This window comes from Ictidomys tridecemlineatus, chromosome 5, assembly GCF_052094955.1.
Source record: "Ictidomys tridecemlineatus isolate mIctTri1 chromosome 5, mIctTri1.hap1, whole genome shotgun sequence".
Classification (NCBI taxonomy): Eukaryota; Metazoa; Chordata; class Mammalia; order Rodentia; family Sciuridae; genus Ictidomys; species Ictidomys tridecemlineatus.
In genome coordinates, this window is record NC_135481.1 from 77,591,560 (window position 1) to 77,614,690 (window position 23,131).

Here is a 23,131-nt window from a genome sequence, read left to right on the forward strand (position 1 = left end):
TGGAAAGAAAAGCAAATAAAAGGCATACAAAAGGAAGAAACTAAAAGGTCTCTTGTAGATTACATGATTATCTATAAAAATTCCAAGGAATCTTTAGAAAAGCAATCATGGGGATGGGGGGAAGCAATCACAGAACTAATAAGTGAGTCCCTCAAATATGAAGAATACACAATATACCAAAACTCTGTATTTCCATATACTAGCAATGTATGATTGGAGACCTACATTAAAAATTACATTACTATTTGTGATCCTGCTAAAACATCAACTATTTATGTGTAAAGATAACAAAATACGTTTTCCACATCTGTGTAATTGAAATTATAGAATATGTATTGAAAATAAATACCTAGTTGACTGGAGAAACATATTGTGCTTATAGAACAGAAAAAAAAATAGTAAGAATTTCAATTATTCTATCAAAAGCTTCTATGAATATTATGTAGAAGTAGAAGTGGCTGATTCTAAATCCATGAAGAATGTGGAATAGACAAAATAATTTTGAAAATAAAAAAACTGGAATAATCTCATTATACAATTTAAATATTTACTACAAAGCTATAGTAATCAAGACATTTAATTGGCATTGTTGAAGGGAGAAACACCTAGATCACAGATTTGCAAGTCCACAAATAAACCCATACAAATATGGCAATTGTGTATTGATAAAGATATGAAAACCATTCAATTGAGAAAGTTAACTCTTTAAACAAATAGTGTACGAATAATGGGGCATGTATATGCCAAAAACCAAAAACAAACAAACAAAACAAAAGTATCCTTCAACGTGTCTTATATGTTGTACAAAAATTAACTCAAAATAGATCTAAATTCATGATTCAGGGTTAGACAGAGTTCCAAAAGTACAATCCATAAAGAAAGAGTAGATTTATTCAAATTTATCAAAATTAAAAACATGTCCCCTGCCAAAAAAACATTTAAAAAATAATAGAACAAAATCCCTCAAATCAGTGGGGCTTTAAAAAAATGGAATTAATGGGAATTAACTTTTAAAAAATAGACTCTTTGTCCCTTCATAGAACTACCAAATCAGACTCTCAAAGGAGGGATTCAGAATTTGTATTTTTAAATAACTCTACAGGTGTTTCTGGTAGACAGCTGATCTATGAACTGTCATTTGGATATGGCTGTCATAACAAATAATCTCCTACAAGAATGAGAACAGGAACAGATGGAATAGCCCCCATTTGGAGCAGGGATATTTCTTCTGAGACTGTATGTAGGAAAGGACATGAAGATGAGAGTTGAGAGTTCATACTTATTTTCTTTAATTAAGATATAAATGTTTTCAGAGAGATATATGAAGATTACTAGGGTAGAAGCTCCAAAAAAAAAAAAAAACCCAGCATAAGTTAGAGATGGCTGCTGTAGAAAGCATGCTGAAAGAATGGCCAAAATTGAGGCTGAAATTAAATCCATAATAATATAAATTGGCCCAATTTTTGTGATGATGATGGTGATGATGATGATGATTTGGAGTACCATGGATTGAACTCAGGGTCACTCAACCACTAAGCCACATCCCAGACCTATTTTGTATTTTTTTTAGAGACAGGGTCTCACTGAGTTGCATAGTGCCTGGCTTTTGCTGAGGCTGGCTTTGAACTTGCTATCCTTGTACCTCAGCCTCTGGAGTCCCTGGCATTACAGGCATGTGCCACAGCACCAGGCTTGATTATTATTTTTTTAATGGAAGTTTAGATTTAATAAGTGGAGAAGCAGAAGTATTACATAACCTGGTTGAATATCCCTTATCAGAAATACCTAGAACTAGAAGTATTTCAAATTTAATTTGGGTGGTGTGTGTATATGTGTGTGTTTAGATTTTGAAATACTTGAGTAGAATTTAATTGTTCAGTGATACTCAAAAACTTTCAGATTTGGAGCATTTCAGATTTTCAATCTGTACCTTGAAGTCACCTCAGTAACACAGTGTTGATAAACTAGCATGGGATTATAATTCAGGCAACATTTGAATATCCCCTATGTTGCAATCCCCCAAACTGAATTACAGGAAACTAGTAACAGATGTTCACATTTATTAAGGGAAGAAAGAGTCCCTTGGTCATACAAGTGTTCCTGTTATACTTTAAAGCTCACTTAGAGATTCACAAATAACATTAGACTATCGTAGACTTTGAGAAGTCCCACATAAGAAGCTTATTTTATTTTTTATGCATGCAAACTCATTTTCAAGGAACTTTCTCAACATATTTATGGAGATTCTCTAATTTTTAGAAACTACAAACAAAATGCCTACTTACAGCATTATCCTTGGTCTACTAGATGAAAATTTGCAAAAATTTCCAAGTTTACAAAAGATATCAAATATCCACAAATCACTCACTAGGTAGAAAACATTTATAATTAACTAAAAATTATGCATTTATTTAGATTTTAAATGTTATGTCTTAAAATAATATTGGACTAAGCACCAAGATATTCTGGATCACTAAAATGTTATTGTTCCTTAAGTTACAAATTCATAGAATAGAAAAACATCAAACTCTTTTTTTATTACAAAGAATTACAATCAAAGTTCAACTGCAGATTGTGATATAAAAGCAAGTCTATCACAATCCATTTCATATGAATTTTATTGCTCTATTTTTAATAGATAACAGTTAAAGAAAAGAAATAGATGAGGAAAAAGATACTGCAGATTATTCTTTTTGGCAATGTTTGAGGGAAATGAAAGTGGCTGAGATCAGTATCCTGCATGCTCATTTTACTTGAGGCTTGGAGGTGAAATCTTACTATGTTGAGGCACAGAGCTAGGAAAACTTTTTTAAAAATTTGTTTAAAGTGATCTGGCATAACCTCACCATGCAGAATGAATTATATATAACCTATATCTTAAAGTAAGAGGATGAAAAAATAGCCCTCAATGTTGTCTTTGTTATTTTGCTTTTCATTCACTCATTCATTCAATAAACTGGTATTTGAATAGCTAAGTTGAAAAAAATATTTAAAATAGTTACATATATGAATGCATACCCCTCATTACTTTATATTTCTTAGATTTATCCTTGACTAATGTCTTCTTTTACTACCATCCCATTTTTCTAATTACCTATGCAGTAAGAGTCCTTAAAATTTGTATTATTTCAACTTCCTCACTACACATTTTGTCTTCAGCTTACTCTACAAGAATATCTATTATGTTTTCACTGTTAGTGCTCCTATTGAAGTCACCACAAACCACCACATAGTTCAAAATCAACAAAAAATATTTTGTCTTTATTTTCTTAGGTGACTTGAAGCTTTTCTTGGTTTCTGCAGTACTCCATTCCCCTGTGTTTCTTCCTACCTCTCCTTTGCAGGGGCCCCTCCTCTCCTTGATCTCAACATGTTGGAATGACAGAGCTCCAACTTCTGTCTCTTCTCAATATATATTCTTCTTTTGAATACTATAAACTAGCCTCATGCCTCATATGAATAAAAAAATTTATGTCCCCGCCTTGGGATCTTCTGTGAGAACACTAAACTTGTGTATCTAACTACCACCACGATAGGATCACTTAGATATACGATGATAAAACTAACATAGCCCTCAAAAATTTGAATTCTACTCTATTTCCTTTTAACATCCCTACCTTATAGAACTACCATTTTCCCAATCTAAAGTCTTAACATTCATTCTTGATTCTTCTTTCCTTTTAGTTACCCTCCAAAACCCTTCAAAAAACACTTTCACTATTGCTATCATACCTCTCCACGCAATGCAAACACAATATATCCACAAGTACTTTCTGCTGCTGATAAAGAATCCAAACTGAAGCTACTGTTACCTGTTGCCTAAACTATTATAATAGGCTCTGAACACTTTTCTCTATTTCTACTCTTATTTCTCTAGAAATTCTACTACACCCAGTAGCCAGTGATCTTCTTAATCTTTGAATACGGCTACGCATTTGCTATTAACCATCACTGATTTATATTTATCATAAAATCTAAGCTTTATCATTGCAGAGGATACTATATAAACACAACAATGTCCTTGCTTACCCTTTAGACCTAATTTTATATATTTGTTTCTGCTCATTCACTATGATTCAGTCATCCTGGATTTCTATTTGCTAAACATACCATACACATTCATGACCCAGAGTGTTTACTTATCTTCCCTCCCTGACATACTCTTTCCATAGGTCCCTATCTGCCAGGCTCTTTATTGTCATTCAGCTATTCCTATTCTGGCTTCTTGAGGTAGAATCTTAGAATACTGATTTTCATCTTTCTCCTCTTCTAATACATACATTTTAAGAATATGCTTTTTCCTATATGGACTGCTTCTTTGAACAAAGTTCCACAGAATATTACATCAAAATAAAATTATCATTTATTTCACAATATTTTATAATTTTCATTGTAATTTCTTCATTGATGTATGGATTACCTGTAACTATTTATTTTCCAAGCACTGGGGAATTACTACCTTAATCATACTGTAGTTGGGGAACATATTCTAAATTGTGTCAGTTTTCCAAAGTCTATTAAGGCTTGTGTTATAGCCCAACATATATTTTATTTTAGTAAAGTGTCATTTGCACTTGAATGCTGAGTACAAAGTTCTGTATGTATTAATTAGGTCAAATTTGTTAGCTGTACTGTTCAAATCTTCTGTACCCCTTCTGGTTTTGATTTGTTTGTTCTATCAATTACCAAGAAGGATATGTTAAAATCTACCTACCAAATGGTTGTAAATGTCAATTTCTCATTCAATTCCAACTATTTTTGCTTTAAAGATTCTGAAGCTACTAGTGGTTGCATACAGATTTAGTAAAGCTATACCTTCTTGGTATTTATTAGTATTAGTTGTTATAATAAAGCTTCCTGACAGAAAATTGATTTATTTTTGATATGAATATAAATATGTCAGGTTTAACATTTATGTGCCAATCTGCTTGTATCTTGTGACTTTTAACCTTTTGTGTATTTTGGGTAAGCAGTACATAGTTGGGTTTTGCTTTATTATGTAGTCTCAAAATCATTGCTTTCCTGTTGGAACATCCATTTGAATTAATAAATTACTTTTAATTTTTGGAATTATGATTACTATTATAATTTAATTTGGATTATTCAAATGTATTCATTAAATCACATTTTAGTGTTTTCTCTTATATGTAGAAATTAGAGCAAAATAAAAGAAAGAAGGGGGATAGAATATCATAAAGATATAGGGAAGATCAATGGAGGAAGATGGAGAAGGGAAGATGGAAGGGAAAGGGGAGGAAATGGGAAATGAATTTAACAAAATAACTATGTGCATATATAAAGACACCACGGGGAATATCATGTTTATGTGTGTATGGAAAGCACCAATCAAGGATGGATAAATTAATGGGCATGGGGAGATCAGTGGAGTGAAGGGAGGGTGGGAGGAGGAAGGAGAAATAGGGAATGAAATGGAGTGTATGCATGTATGATTTTGCTGGAATAAATCCAGCTACTATGTATAATTATAATGCTCTAACTTTTAAAAAATAACTTCCCCCTTCATATTATAAGTTAAGTATAAATTCTTTAATATTCTTTTCATGATCATCTTGGAAATTCTAACTGTTCACCTGACTTATAACAATATAATATGAATAGTTATTTGTATAACTGTTTTGGTAATGCCTTATAACCTTAGGTTATTTTTTCTCGTGTACTTGATCATACATGCATTTGAATCACTAGAAGGCATTATTGACTACTCTGAATATGCTACATTTAGTCAGTATTTTAATATTTGCCAACACATTTATCCTTTTGGCCACTCTTCATTATTTTCTACATCTTTTGAGTTTATGCTCATATCATTTTCCATTTGACTGAGGAACTTTATTTGCTATTTTTTCTCAATGCACATCCTCAAGTATCTAATCTCTGCTGTTGTTTCTCTGAAATATGTTTATACATAACTTTCCACTTTGAAAGATATTTAAATGAATATATACTTCTACACTGGCAATCTTTTCAGAGCTTTAATGATGTATACGTACTTTCTTCTGTCTTCTACTATCTCTATTGAGAATTTAGCAGTCAGTATTGTTGTCGTTTGAACAAGTTTTTTTCCCTTCAGTTTGCTTTCAAGATTTTTCTCCTTATCTCTGAAGGTCATGTTGTGTCCATGGGTAATTTCTTTCTTTTCCACTTGGGGTTTTTAGAGCTTCATGAATTTAAGGTATGAAACATTCCTTATTTGGAGAAATCTTGGCTACTACATTTCAACTTCTGTTCCATTTCATTGTCACTGCATGTCCTTCAGAGACTCCACTTACATACATATTGGCTCTGTTTCTAAGCTATGCTCACCCTCCCCAATTCCTTTTTTACCTCTGTTTTAATTTAAAAATTAACTGTTCCCTTGTTAATTAGTTTACTAATCCTGTGTTCTGCACTAAACTCAACTAATACATTTGCAATTTTGTTATTCTGTTTGTCAGTATTATAATCTCTAGTTGATTATTTTATGGGGAGTCAAATTTTCCCACAAAATGTTAATATTTTCAGCTATTTCTTCATTTTTGAACATTTAAATCATAGTAATATAAAGTCTTGTCATCAAACTGCAACATTAGACCAATTTTGAGTCAGTTTATGTTTTATTTTGATTCTGTGGTATTGTCCTTTTGGTGTCAGGTAATTTTCAATTAAGTATCTCCCATTGTGTGTGTAAGATAAAGGTAGAGAGTTCATTATTTCACCTAGAATTTTCGGCTTTACCAGGGAGATGGAGTAAGAGCTGATGGCTTTAATTCTATAAAGAACTGTGCAGTACAGATGCCAGGTATGGCCCCCAGTTTACACATAAAAGCTGCAAACTCCATCATACTTTTCAGAGACTTTCTGTTTATGCTTATAATCTTCTACCTGAACAACGACAGATGGCCTGAATGGGCTATTGGATGTGGGCTTAATGCTCTCTACACTCATCATAAATGGGAAATTTGCTAGTTCTTTTATATCCTGGCAGTGGCTCTCCAAGAATAGGGTGGAAATTTCAGAATTCTGCCTGTAGATAATCAAAAGTGCCTAAACAAGAAAAGTAGCTGTAGAAATCAGCTTTCTTTTCAGGTTCTTCACTTCTACTGTCTTAGAAGTTAGCATTACCCTAGCACTCTGATCTCTTAAGGAAAGATTTTTAAAGTTATTTTCAAAAGGATTGTTTGTCGGTTGTAAATTATTCTGTCCTATCCAGAAACAAAGCTAAAGCTTTTCACTTTAAAAAGTGAAAATTCACACTTTTTGTTCTGAATGAAAGATTTTCTAGAATGAAAAATCAAGACTCAGAAGGTAGGACATAGACTATATAATATAAAAATTGACATAAGAGAGAATAAAGATTCAGATTATCACACTATCTAGGAATTCAGTTGGAAAACAACAGATCTCCATATAAACCATGTAATTAAGCACAGTGTATATACATGTAAACACATGTAAATATTAAAAACATACATACCTTAAATCTGTGATTATCTTTTGTTAAGAGCTGAAAAGGTAAGGAAAACAAACTAACTTCAACTTAATTGTATAACAGTATGTATTTTTTAGTTAAATAAAGAAGACATATACTACAGTGGAAATCTGACTTTTGTTCCATTGGTTTTTCCATCTTCCTTCTTAGTTCCTCTGGTTAAAGGGTATTTCACATTTCTTTTAGAAAATCATTCCTCTGCTTATATTTCATTCCTTTGGACACAACAGTTATTTTTGAGATAAGTAAACAAGCACATGACCTCTAGCAATCCCATCCAAGTTAATAACAAGACCCAATTCTAGGATTTGCTTTTTAAATTTTGATCAATAACTTTTTTTAATTCTAAATTTCATCTGGGATACAGGAAGTTTGAAGCTTCTACTTCCATATAACCTGAAAATTAGGACAATACATAGGAAATAGCAAACAAAACCCAGGAATAGAACAAAGCTTTTTTGGTCCTAATTAAGACTCCCCTGAAGTTAAAAGAGGAATAAACTACTGTAACACAAAATATAGGTGAATCTCAAGCTCATCAAGTCAGATACAAAAGAATAAGTATTATATGATTCCATTTATATAGCATCTTAGAAAGTGCAAATAAATTTATAATGACAAAAAACATATGAGGGGTTGCCTGTGGTCACAGATAAACTGGAAACAGGCTCAATCAATCTTGGTGGGGTGAGAAAAGTTCTCTGTGTCTTCATTATGGTGGACAGAGATCTGCCAAAATGCACTGAACTATATATCTTAAATGGATGTAATTTATTGTATGCACATTATACCTCTATAAGGTTGACTGGATCAAAAGTTTAAAAACAAACAAACAAAAAGTACACTCATCTCTTGGTATCAACAGGGGATTGGTTCCAAACCACTTGTGATACCAAAATCATGGATGCTCAAGTCTCAAAATGGCAAAGTATTTGTATAGTATAAAATTGTTGTAGAGTATGGTTTAGGGAATAATGACAATTTTTTTTACATGGTCATTATTAACACAGCCATTTCAGGCCTAACTTAACTACATTTTCGATCTGCAGTTGGATGAATTCACAGATATGGAACCTATGGTCAGAAGGGTTAATTGTAATGTTTGAAAGTTAGCCTTATCTTTGGAATTTTCAGCTGTATGAATAATACATTTCATTTTTACTTAAACAATTTGGGGTGTGTTTTTTTTTTGATCCCTGAAACAAGCATATACTATCTGATACAATTATCCTTGGTTTACAAAATTTACTGACATGCAAATGTATTAATATATTGTTGAAAGTAAATTATGATTAAAATAAAAGCAAGTTTATAGGCACTTACTTTTAATTGGACAAGAAAAAGTATATAATTCTCCAAATAACATTATCAAATATTTAGCTATAAGTCACATAATTTGGCTTTCTTTATGGTCAATGATCTTACTTTTTACCTCAAGTCTTTATTATTTATTTTTAATTACTTTAGAGTATCTTTAAGTTTTCCCATGTGCCCTTTAAAGGTACATTGAAAAACATTAGTTGTAAAGAAATATGAATTATAAAAGACCCAAGAGACTAAAAAAAACTATATTCCAAACACAATAATAGCTTCAAGATTGAGAAAAATTGCCCTAGATTCATAAAGAACTACAGTTTTATACAAGGAAGTTGAAAATGTGCTTAAGACAGATGCACATATTACATTTTCATTAGGGAATTATAAATCTTAAATAACACAACAAAAAGATTACACATGAATGAGGCTGAAAAATAGGACATAGATACATATATCTAATGGGAATTGTCACCAGGGTAAAACTGACACACCCAGTGGAAATACTGTATCAGATTTCTGGATTTAAGTTAAGCAATTTGAGTTTCTGGAAACAAATGTACTGACTGCCCTAAAAGAATCTTTATCCCTTTTACTTCCTCATCAGGAGTCACAGAAAAGAATAAAAATGGAAGACTTAAAATCATTCTTTTTCTTAGTAGTTTTATCCTTCCTAAAACAGTTCTAAGCTATAAATATAGTACTATTATAAATCCTTGGTAATATGTTACTTGTTATAAAATTTGTTCCACTTAAAATCATTTACTTCTTTTACTATATTAAAAAAACTTTTTGTTTTTCCCTAAATGCTTTTACATTTTAAAAACTCAAATGTTAGCTATTTTCTTCAAGATTACATTATTTTTGAGGTGATATTATTATTATATGTAATCCCTTTAGGATACTATCTATAGCTAAGTATTCTTTGCTAGATGGACACCTCCATCAAAATCATTCAATTTTTGAATAGAAATACTATTTTTTTGCAAATTTTATGCAATGACACTAATTGAATTTACTTTTAAATAATATAATTTACTTTTTTAATTGAATGTTTAGTACCTTCAATGGTGTCTGGAAAAGGAGAAAACTATAATTTGTATTTCAAGCCCATTTAGATGTTGGGATTAGGACACATACATATATAGCCATCATGGAGAAGAACTATATTGTTAAAATACTATTTATGTTTAATATGAAATTATTGCTTTATGATATTTAATACCTAACATGGTGTCTTGTACTAACTATGCCCTAATCAACCTAGAATTTGATTCTGATTTCTCTGTGATATACTATATAAACAATTGTCTAAAAAACTAACAATTCTTAAAAAAAAAAAAAGAAGACGACGACCTAGAACAAAGGTTCATATACTAGGGCTCACAGAAAGGTTGGAAAGAAATAAACTCCTTCAAGCTATATGTAAATTTCTGTGTATGTTTGGTTTTTATTTTTAGGGAGAAGACCCAAATTTTGCATTTGCTACTGTAAAAGATTTCAGATAAATGGGCTGGGGTTATGGCTCAGTGGTAGAGCGCTTGCCTAGCATGTGTGAGGCACTAGATTTGATTCTCAGCACCACATATAAACACATAAATAAATAAAGGTCCATCAAAAAAATAATGAGAAAAAAATGTTTCTGATACACAAAATTTTTTATTTAAAAATTCAAGTATATAGATAAAAATCTATCATTTATCAAAAGATAGAACTATTCCTTTTGTACATCCAACAGGCTTGACAGTAGCTGTAATTGTGCACGTATCTTGCTACTATAGTCAATAATGTGAATATAGAAAGAGGGCATCACAGAATATATGACATCTGTTTCCAATGTATTAAAGAAATAGGAGAATTAAAAATAAAAAATACATGGGAAGATTAGGGCAAAGAAGGGGGAGAGGGAGGGAGGAGGCAAGGGGATAAAAAAAGATGGTGAAATGAGATGGACATCACTATCCTAGGTACATGTATGAAGAAGACATGAATGATGTGAATATACTTTGTATGCAAGTAGATATATGAAAATTGTGCTCTATATATGTAATATGAATTGAAATGCATTCTGTCGTCATATATAAAAAATAGAAAAAAATACTTGAATGAGCCAGAAGATCCTCAAGTTTATCCAGCTAAAATGTCATAGCTAGAAACATTTTAAATTGAGAATAAAGTTTATATAACATGTAGGTATCATGTGAATGTAAAAAATATAATAAGAAATATACTAAAGGAGAAAATTATACCTTGAAATTGTCAAAAATGTTTAAAAAAATAATTTCAATAGGGCTGGGGTTGTGTCTCAATAGTACAGTGCTCACCTAGTAAGTGTGAGGCACTGAGTTTGATCCTTAGTACCACATAAAAATAAGTAAACAAAATAAAGGTATTGTGTCCATCTACAACTAAAAAACAAAACAAAGCAAAGCAAAACAAACCCCACAAAACTAATTCCTATAAAGCAAAAAAAAAAAAAAAAAAATACCAGTATCAAAGCAAAAATTGAGGAATTCCTACTAGAGGATAAAAACATTTACAATAAAATACACATTAAGCCACATTTGGCTCATGTAATTTCCTTTCATTTGTCCCCCCCAAAATATGAATTTTCGTTTATCACAAATTCCTTTTGATTATGAAAGAAAATACATCTATACAGTAATACATAACAAGCTCTCAGCCATTTTTTTCTAGTCAGTGAACAAAAGGCAAAATTATGAGCAGATATCTTTAAAAAAGTAAATGGGTATGTTCTAGTATAATGTGTAGATTATATAAATGATGCATTACTTTATACACATATATATGTAGAGAAAAATGTATAAAATAAGAGAAGGGAACTAAAACAGAAAACAAAAGTGTAAAGTTGACTGTGTGTATGCATTTCCTCTACTATAAAAACCCAGCCATCACGAAGGCCTGTGCCATTCTTAGGCCACTTTCAGGCAGATTCTGAAAAGCTGAAAAGTAAACACAGGTGTTTTAAAACTAGAGCTGCTGTCATGGACAACCACAAACACCCTCAACTCTGATGTGGCAACGCCTCTTTCCCGCCCTCTATTTTTTAAAGCAATGCCCGAAAAGAAAATGTCAAATGTTTCACCTTTCAACACTTCAGAATAAGTAAGAGCTTAGAGTATTGTTGCACAAATCTCTTGCAAATAGATCATTTTTTCACTACTTTTAAATGTAGCCAATTAAATATTAATTACATACAATAAAAAGTACAAGATCTTAAAAGATTTATCACAACCCCCAACCTTATATCTCATTTTCCACCACATTTTTAGTAGGTTCTTTACTTTTCCAAAGCATAATATTTTATTCAACCACACTTAAATGTTTATTCTGGCATTTTTAAAAATTGAAAACATCGGATTTTTTCCTGAGGTTTAATACCCAACTGAACAAAGAAGAATTTTAAATATTTAGAACTTTAATTAAAATACATAATTCTTCTGGGAAACTGCATCCTAACAGATAAATAAATCAAAACAAAAATTGTTACTTACAAAAACAGAAAAGAGAAGGTAAAATAAGTGATGACAAAACACGGGACTCACATTCATAAAGGGAATCAATTTTCAACTTAATCTCTAGTAATTGTATAAAATAGTCTCCCCAAAAGTAGGCATTAAGTTCGTTAGGAATTGATGAATTGCTTCCTAACTGGTGAATATAAAAACTAAAGTACATGAATTCTTCACATTTTACCGTGAACATCAAGAAGCAAGTGCTGTTAAAGAGAATGGCCATGTATTTATCAGTTTTCAGATTAATCTTGGAGCTTATTTTAGTCTTACAATCAGAATTCCATAAATAATTCTTTCATGCAATTCATACTAGAATTGCTCTGTGAAATCACACTTGTGTATTTGATTATTCATAATAAATTACTAGAAATTTGTCATTGTGCTAAGCTTCTAACAAAAAGATCTACCTTTTAAAATGATAAAATAAAAATAAGCAGAAATATAAGGCTAAATAAAAATTTTAATCAGTATCAACACCTTTTTCAACAATTTCCTTGGATATTTTATAAGTTCCTCTTATATTACTTTCTAAAAAAATGTTAAGAACTAATATCAGACCTGCGTGATATTTGGCTAATCGGAGGCAATCAACTATAAATGAGAGAAAAGCAAATAAACTTTTACCATCTTGTTCAGATCCACCCATGTCTTGCTTCATCTCACATGTGAGAGACATTTATATAGCATTAAGAGACAAAATAATAATGTTAAGTTGTGACATAAACCAACAAAGTAAAGAAATTTAGAATTAAGTTTGACAGTTCTTGACTGAGTCCACTGTTCTTCAGTATTATAACACACATGATACCTCCAGGCACAAAGGAGCAAGGAAAGGGCAGTGTGTCAGCCTTAGAAGTTAATTTCCTTGCTTTTGTTGGTTTATATTACCATCTAATATTACGTAAACAGTCCGTTTCTAGGCAGTTTATTTTTTTCTTCTGCCATGATGAACTGAGTTCATTTGTACACTAAATATCTTTTTGTGTCTAAAAATACAGTTTAATAGCAACAAAATCTGGCAAAGGAACGCTATTTTTAAAAATTTACATAATAAGATATATACCATTTGCTTAACTAGAAGGATCACCAGTACTTACATTTTTATAATCTCTCAAAAGGTGAAGGTTGATAAAAATTTATTAAATACAAAAGGTTTATCTTAGAATGCTCAGGGCTTATTAGTAATTCATCTTGGTCTAAAAGTAATCACCTGGAAACACAGATCTAGATATAAATCAATATAAGTGACAAAAACAAAGTAGATTCCAGAAACTATTAGAATGAGTGAATTTTTAGAGGCATTTTGAAGTTAAAAGATAAATATCATATAACAAAAAAAATAGACAAATGTGCTTTTTTCAGATCATTGTGAGCATAAATTAATTTCATTATCCTCATGTTCTATTAAAAATTAATAGTCACTCTAGTATTTAAAATGCATAATTTATGTAATAAAATTCAATTAAAAACTCACTTTTAGGAAGAAGGACAGAAGTGCCAATATATCTTGGAAACGAAATGCATAGAAAATGATTCTGGACAAATAGAGCAAGTATCAAAAGGCAGTGAAGATTTAACTATATAATCATAAATGATAAACAACACAAGAAGTAAGATACTGAATTATATTGGAAATATTTCCCAGGAATATAAAACTTTACTGCATCATTTTGTGAAATTATTAAGAATGTAGAAATATAAGATAACATAAATGCCATTCAGATATGTCATAGTTGTATAAGATTTAAAGTTAACATTTTTCTAAAGAAAAGGCTACAAGTTACCAAAATTCCTAGAGGTTGATGATATTCATCTGAAAATACATAGAATTTTTTTCAAGACTGTGCTTTATACACTAAGAAATATATTTCATATTAATATAAAACCCCCAAAATGTTGGCAATATGCTTTTTATATTGAATTTTACATACTAAGCAATAAATTATAGGATCTTTAAAAGTGTGTCTGAGTCAGTAGGCAAGAGTGATTTTCCACGATGCCTTTTTTGTTTCAGTTAAAATTAAAATCCATGCTGTCTAATCCTTGGAGTCAATTTGTAATTAAGGGGATTTGATGAGAGACCAGGCACTGAATTAATGATAAAATTTAATATCTGTTTTAATGCATCAACATAACAGAAAAACTAACCAACACTGAGCAACATAATAAAGTCATTTTGTAATGGAGGAAAGACTATAGCCATATCAGTTTATGAATGTTAGTAATTTTGGAATATACATATATATACTAAACTTCTGTAAGTGCACTGCTAAGAACTGTGTGTCTGAAAATCAACATTCATGTAAAATATACTAAAAGAACAAGGATCTGTTTGGTACTGAAAACTACATTGGTAAATGCAATTATTTTTGAGAATTTTATGTAATCACTAATGAAGAACTCAACTACTTTCCATATAATTTTTCAAACCAGACATGTTTTTATTTAGTAGCTAAAATAAGTTAATTGTATTTGGCAATCTAAAATTTGGTTTTTTAAAAATATATCTTTATTTCATTTTTATATGGTGCTGAGGATAGAACCCAGGGCCTCATGAATGCTAGGCGAGCGCTCTACCATTGAGCTACAACCTCAGCCCTAAAATTTGTTTTTCAAAATATATTTTTAGTTGAGAAGACTAAAAACTTATAAAAAATCTACAAAATTAAATTTCATAGTATTTTAAATAAATATCTGGGTTTTTTTGTACTACAACTTTCAGAGCATTAGTACATTGTATTGTAGTTCATAAGACAATTTAAATAATCATTTTTACCAAATAACTCTTAGGCACAACTTTCTGTAGAATTTGGTTACTGGAAACAAGTAAAAATATAAGAGCAAATATTTCATGTGACCAGCAGTCTCCATGTTGCCTCAACCAACTTATCCCTAAAATACTAAAAAAGCAATACAATGAGACATAAAATGGACAATGCCACAAAAATCTTGGTATCAACCTAATGTAGAAACCAAGTGGAAAATTAAGCAGAAGTAAAATTAAAAAGCATAGTTGGACTAAAATTAAAGAGCATAGTTGGTATTTTTATAAAAACAGAAAATTCATAGGCCTACAAGAAAATTGGAAAACATTTTTTCCCTACTTTGTAAACACAAAGTCTGTCTTGGGCTAGATTTCAAATGCAAAGAATGGGTAAGCTCTGGGTCAGGTCTAGATCTATCATTTTGAAAACACTCTTGATAATAATAATATGTATCTCTTTAAAGAATGATTGACCTGTACTAGTTACCTAACAATCAGCCGGATCTCTACAAGGTATTGCTTCAAAGCTATCCAGGGCATTCTTCTTAACAGTGCACTATGAACTGCTCTTCTACATCTTATTGGCCTTTGTAATACTAGAAGTCTATATGTCAAGAAAAAGAGGAGGAGATAATAAGGTGACATCAGGGGAAAAGATAAAGCTAGTGATAAAGGAATGGTTGAAATGAATAGAGAGCAGACAGACCTGGGAGGACAAAGGCAGTTTCTCACACATTCCATTTCTTTTCAAGTCAGCACTCATGTTCTTACAGAAAGAAATTCATTCTATCATCCAAATTCCCTTCCAGTGTGCTTAAGACAAGAGGGCTGTGGCCAAACTGAAAACAGAATGAGTAGCTATTATGAGGGACATAGGAAGTTGGGCAAGAGGCTTAGGTGACATAGGGCTTTTCAGTCAGAGGAAAAACCCAGGTCCAAAGACCAAAGCCTGGAAAAAGGTTCCAGAATCTATCCAAAAATAATTCACACAATAGTAATTCCACATGGTATACTCGAAATTTATGCCTTTATTCATGTTTATAATACATTTTTATATATTAAAAAGGTATAAATAGTTATTGTAGGAAAATTTACAATCTAATTTTGTATTTTCATTGTTATTTATCAAAATAAAATACCAAATTCAGCCAGGCATGGTGGCACATGCCTGTAATCCCAGCAGCTTGGGAGGCTGTGACAGGAGAATAGCAAGTTCAAAGTCAGCGACAGCAAGGTGCTAAGCACTTCAGTGAGACCTTGTCTCTAAATAAAATACAAAATGGTCAGGCACCCCTGAGATCAATCCCTAATACCAAAAAAAACAAACAAAACAAAACAAATTCATTATATAATAATGACCATGAAATTCAATTCTAGAAAAAATCATTAGTAACCAAATGTAAAAAGAAATTAAATGCAAGTATCACAAGTTTTATGTTTGTGTTTGCTATTAATAATCTCTACAGAAGTTTCCCATAGTAATTCATTTTACTTTCATGGCAGAGTTATAGTTCACAGTTGTTTTATCTGCACTTCATCAGTTTTTATTGCATATTTATAGACTTGATGAACCTACATGGGTTTTAGTAGTTTGGCTTATGCTTGATGCTGTAATCCATAGAGCCATGCTTCAATGAATTGTTCATTTCAGGGATCCCATAATGAATGTTATTTCAGTACTTCCCTACTTGGTATGAAAAGATGGTAAACTTGGTCTCGTTGGGAGTACTGCTTATAAAGAAAGATACTCTCTTGATAAAAAAGTTATTGTGTGGAAAACAAAGCCTGGCATGGGAATAGTATGCTGTTAGTAAACAGGGCACAGACACTCCCTCCATTCCCCTTGCTCAGAAATTTGTGTTTTGCTATATATTATCTCATTCCTCTCCTTTTTGCTAACTGGATCCTTTAATAACCTCAGACTGCACATGGCCTACAGCAGCCTCCTTGGCCCCAAGCCTACCTCATGATCACTTGGCTCAGTCTTCAAAGCCAACTGGCTCATTCCCTTTCAGTTTCCCAATTCCAATTTATTGAAGAAGGAATATGACCTACCTATGTTTTCAAACCAGACCACATGGATCAAGGCCACTAGCTAACTCTGGGTTAGACAGAAAATGCATCAGATTTCTAATAGAGAAAGAATGGTTGGAGGATAGCTAAATGAATTTGAGTAGATAACAAAAAAGGCTTGTTACATTCTAGTCTGTAAAATAAATAACATTCCCATTTAATAACTGAGCTCCTCAAAAAAATACTTTACATTTTTTCTTTTAAACTTTCCATTTAACTGGAATTAAGGCTTCCAGCATCATCACAGAGCTGATAGTGCAATGATAAAGTCACTGCCACCCTAAATACCAAATCAAATGGGTACTTTTGGTCTTAACTTGATGTTGCTGCGGCAAATTACACTGTGAACTCTCCCTTCATAAAATTTAATTCAATTCTGAATTTTGTGAAAATATACTATCTTGATCATCCCACTATCTTTCAGACTATTCCTTCTCTGCCTCCCTGGTGAACCACTTATTTTTGTACACTACTTTAGTGCTGGAATCACTACTGTTCCATCTTTTTATTTCTCTTCTTCTCACTCTGATCTCTGAGCATTCCCATACACTTCAGGTATGAATACAACCTATCGAAGATCTGGTATAATTCTCTCCTTCTTCACCTATGACCTGAGCACTATACTTCCCACCGTATGATTACTTAACCACTAAATGAAGGATATATGCACGAGTACTTATAATTTGCTTATGATAATAAGAAGTGGAAAAAAATTAAAATGTTCTAAAATAGAGAACTGAGAAAATTAAACATTATGTATCAAGGAATCAAGATCTAGAAAACAAAATAAAAAAGGATCATGTAGATCTGCATTTATAGATACTGAGAGATCTTCAGGACATATTAGTAAGTGACTCCATTTTTTGTTTAAAATATACTCATAAGGATATTGAGAAAAAATGCTGAAAACATGGCTTTAATTGACATATGCACCCATTTTTGAAACAATTACCGTGGCAAAAGAATCTGATAATCTTATTGGTCAGGAGTGAGACCTACAGTAGTAGTACCTTCCACCAAATTTCATCTGAGAAGAATCATGGTTATAAAAATAAGGTGCACGCTAAATTAACTCTGAATAGCAAAGCTATGGCTCTGCAGCGCCACTATATTGGATAAATGTAAAAGGAGAGAAAAGAAGGAAGGGAGAGAGGGAGGAAAGAAGAAAAGAGGGAAAGGAAAAAAGAGGGAAATAGGAAGGAGATAACATATATAAGACAAACTTAAAGCAGTTTAAAGGAGAATATTATACAATGATGGAATGTATATGTATAGTCCCCAAAGAATTAAGAGTCATGAACAGTATAAGCTTTATGCCAAGTTCTTTTGTTCCTCAAGTTCTGTGTGAACAACATACAGGGACTCAGGTCAATACTGCACATGCAGTGGATTAATATCACATCTGAAGAACCCTGAGCTTAAGGAACCTCAATTGTTTGTAATATGCTACAAGAATACCTTCCCATCTTTGCCGCAATGGGAAACATTATTCTTATTGTATTGGTCAGGAAACTTCTATACCCTCCACTTTCAAAGTGCCTACCTTCAAGGGACATAACTACCTTTACAAGGCTATATACTAAATATTCTTTAAAACATAGTGTGGAACAAAGGCTGTCCCTGCAAGTATATAAAAACAAATGTACAACTACACCCCCACCTCCATGGGAGAACTATTTCCCAATACGATTATTTTAGAGGGTCACAACCAGTATTAGTTTTTTAAAAATTTAGTAGAATAAAGTGTCTTAAGTATATATATATTTTATTAGTGTATATATCCTTTCCTTTCCTCACATTTTTTTCTTTAGTTGTATATTTATATGTGTTTGTTTATTTACTGAGTTGTGACAATAAACTATAATTCATGCTGAGATGCCTGAAACATACTTTACTATCTGGTTATCCATAAATATTTATTTATAATAATGTAAATACTAAACACTGAACTAACAAAAAGGTGTGAAAGCTAAATCCTCAACTTCACAGAGGGAAGCTAGTTAATAATAACTAAAAATAAAAAATAAAAAAATAGCTAAAGTATTTCCTCTAGACATATAGTATAGACATGGAATAAAGAACTAAATACGTCAAAAGTGATCTTGTTTGTGGAGCTGAAATCAGGAAACGATGATGAGGGAGAAGATTGTTTTTTTTAATTACAATACTTATAGAATCATTAGACTTACAAATGTTTCATTAAAAACAAAAAGTTGAAAAACATTACTAAATATAGCTAAGTATTTACACACAAAATATTTTTCATAGCAGTATTAAAAACAAAACTGCAACAACCTAAATATTCAATTTTTAAAAAAGCAATAAAATTATGGCATATCAATGCACTGCAAATTATGCAGCATTTAAGGGAATAATTATAAGAGTATTTAAGTCACTGAAGTATGAAGTGAATTGTATGAAGTGAATTGCATGTATGGCATTAATTCACTAAACATTTATAGCATCTAGACAATGAATATTATGTACCAGACACTTGTGCAGAAAATGTAGCCAGGACAGTTTTCAGGTGGTGCACAGGTGAGGTCAAATTGTTAAAAGCTGCTACGTGTTCTGATTGGTCAGTATCTTTGATGTCCTGAATGCCCAGTATTTTTAATACCATCAGTAGATACAGAGGTGCACAAATCTCTGACCTCATGAAAATTCACTCCTGCTAGGAAAACAGACTGTACAAATGATAAAGAAAAATATCCTAAGATGATAACAAGTCACATTAGAAAAAAACAAGAAGGGACAGAGAAAACACTGAAGGGGAAATGAGTTGAGATATTCCTTGCTGAGTAGACAGCATTTAAAACAATTTCAAAAAGATAAAAATGAGCTTTTTGAACATTTGGGAAAATGTTCTTTGGAAATAGAAACAGGAAGTTCAAGACTTTGACACGCAAGCATGCCTGGTGTGTTGGAGGACCATCAAGAGGCTAGTATACCTGAGGTGAAATATGACATCAGGGAAGTCCTAATGGCCAGATCAAGAGGTCTTGGAGGCTTGTCCTCTGAGTGAACTGACCAGCTATTAGGAAGTTCTTTACAGAGGATTAACATAACACCTAATTTGTATTTTAACAGGATCATTCTTCATGCTGTGCTGAGAATGGAGGAAGTCAAGGATAGAAGCAGGAGATCATTTAGAGGCTTTTGCAATAATATAGGCAAGAAATGTTAAAGCTTTAAAGACAGTAGCAGTGGAAGTGGTAAGATGTAGCTGAAAAACTGATATTTACTAAAAGTACAGTTCAAGAGAATTTGTTTACAGATAGGATGTAGAGTGAAAGAGGAGAGGAGTCAAAAATGACTCCGAAGATTTTGGCCTAAGCAACTGGTGGAATAAAAGGATGTTCTTTATTCAGATAGAGTATGGAGAATCAATAACTTTGGGGGATCAGATGAGGAGTCTGGTTTCTGGCATATTAAGTTTGCAATGTTTATTTGTATCCAAGTTATGACAGGCAAACTTTAATATGGCCCCCAGATTCTTGCCTCCTCCTATTCATGCCCTTGTATAACTTCCTGCCCTGGAGTATGAGCTGGATTTAATGGCTCAATTTTAAAAAATATATTTTGAAGTAATTACAAATTTATAGGCAGCAGAAGAAAAAGTATGGGGAGGTCCCATGTACTTTCCATCTGATATACCCCAATGGTTAACATCTTGCAAAACCATGATAAAATACCTAAATTATCAAGCTGACACGGTGGCACAACCCACAGTTTATTCTGATTTCACCAGTTTTATATGCACTCATGAAAGTCTATGTGTATAGTTCAATATAATTTAATAATTTGGAAATTGATGTAACCACAATCACAACAAAATTTCAGAACTGTCCCATTCTGGAACCTCTTATGCTATCTCTCTGTAGCCATAACCCTATTATCTTGGTATAATTACTAATCATAAACCATTTTTAAAAATGTCTTAAAGAGGGCTGGGGTTGTGGCTCAGAGAGAGAGCACTCACCTAGCATGTGTGAGCCACTAGGTTCGATCCTTAGCACCACATAAAAATAAAGATATTGTGTCCACATATAACTAAAAAATAATACTTAAAATGCCTTAAAGATAAATTATGTGGTTATCCTACCTATAATAAAACTTATTTGAAATTGACTGCTCTTCCCTTAATCCAGAATACAGGTGTGCCTTAAACCAGTTTATCTCACTTATACTATTGAATAAACGAGCTATGACACAACATCACAAATTTGTAAATTCACATTATTTTCTAATTGAAATGACTTGAAATGTTATCCACTTCCCATTTTGAAGACACAAAATAATTTAACAAAGATCACACGGTTAATCGCAGAGCAAGGATAAGAAAACACGTCTTTGACAGTTACACTAATATTCTTTCTACTAGTATACATGAATCATTGGCATAATGTATCATACTTTATAAACAGATTGCACATATATTTTATCAACTGCAATAATATCTCTTTTCATTTATTTATTTTATTGATACTGGGGATTAAACCCAGGTTGCTTTACCACTGAGCTACATTCCCAAACCTTTGGAAAAAAAATTTAAAATTTGGAGATAGGGTCTTACTAAGTTTGCTGAGGACCTTGTTAAGTCTGGTCTTGAACTTGTGATCCTCTTGCTTCAATCTCCCAAGTCACTGGAATTACAGGCATGTGCCATCACACCTGGCTATATCTCTATTCTCTCATCTTGCAATTTTTTTTCCTCTTTAAAATTAGATGTGATTTAATGACACTTTTGTAAACTTCTTTGTTTGTATGTGGTGCTGAGGATCGAACCCGGGCCGCACGCATCCCAGGCGAGCGCGCTACCGCTTGAGCCACATCCCATCCGCAGCCCTCATCTTGCAAATATGGGACCCAATACTCAAAGAAGTTAACTGCATTTCCCAATGCCGTACAGCTGATAAAGGGGAATATGGTATTTTAAAATTCAAAATCTATTACCAGGGTTATCTACTAGAAAATAATTCAAAACCACACCCCACTGTATAGAGGCTGCTATCATCAAAGACAGCACAGCAATATGGCTGCTGCAGGAAAAGGACTAAAAGCTCATCTTAATACACGATTTCATCTTAAGAAGCTGTTATTATTTATTATTCCATGCAGTGAATAGCATTTGTTATTTACTCATCTTCTTAAAAGAGTTTATTCTGCAGTGAACTCCAAATAGCAAAGGACAAAATGAACAAGTTAAAGGTTCTTCCATCAATATTTTTAAGTCAGTAGTAAAAACTGGAATGCTTAAAATACATTGTTCAATTCATGGACCAAGAAACTTTAGCACAAAATAGAAATCTTTCTGAAGAGTTATACTTGGGCACAGGTAGTGATTATTAAAACACTATAATACCAGAAAAACTCCATGTCATCCATGTCTTGAACATATTAGACAATAAAATATTAACATCAACTGGAACAGATTAAAAATAATTGTACTTAAAAATTTCGTGATTTAAACAATATGCTAAATTAAATTTTAAGCAGATAGTAACATTAAAAAAAACCCATGATCCTTTATGCTTAACAAATTTCTGATTTACTGGAGGTAAAAATCAACTAAAATAGGAGACAGGATTAAAAATAAAGTCATAACAAAAGCAAAATCCAGAATAAAAGAATGTGACATATTTAGGAAAAAACAAGGAGTAGGTAATGTCATGAGTTTAGCAAAACTAGAGAAACAATCTTAAAAACAAAACAAAAACAAATCAAGCAGGCAGGGATTAAGTAGGATAAAACAATAGTATGGAGTCCTAAATTCCATATTCAGAGAAAGGCTTGGATTTCACTCCATAAGTAATAGGAAGCAAGTGAAGATTTTTATTTATACAATCATTATTTACTCTTGCCCTTGATAGTTAATTTCAGTCTGAAATACTTAAAATATTATTCCTCATTTTCAGTCTTTCTTTCTTCTTCTTCTTCTTCTTTTTTTTTTGG

General features: G+C 31.9%; 1 protein-coding gene and 1 long non-coding RNA gene across 20 annotated transcripts in view; one reads left to right on the forward strand and one right to left on the reverse strand.

Moving 5' to 3' along the window:
* The window catches only part of Mipol1 (mirror-image polydactyly 1), a 328,689-nt gene that overhangs the window by 143,989 nt on the left and 161,569 nt on the right, over positions 1-23,131 (reverse strand). For 16 of the 19 annotated variants that reach the window (XM_040276497.2, XM_040276493.2, XM_040276486.2 and 13 more), the window contains one exon: positions 7,475-7,504. The exons of the other annotated variants lie outside the window; for them this stretch is intronic. In XM_040276497.2, coding sequence (XP_040132431.1) covers positions 7,475-7,504 — 30 coding nt within the window. The remainder of the gene's footprint in view (positions 1-7,474; positions 7,505-23,131) is intronic. 19 annotated transcript variants of the gene reach the window in all.
* LOC144377839 (uncharacterized) overlaps positions 1-23,131 on the forward strand; it is a 138,274-nt gene that overhangs the window by 21,709 nt on the left and 93,434 nt on the right. The gene's annotated exons all lie outside the window — the stretch shown is intronic.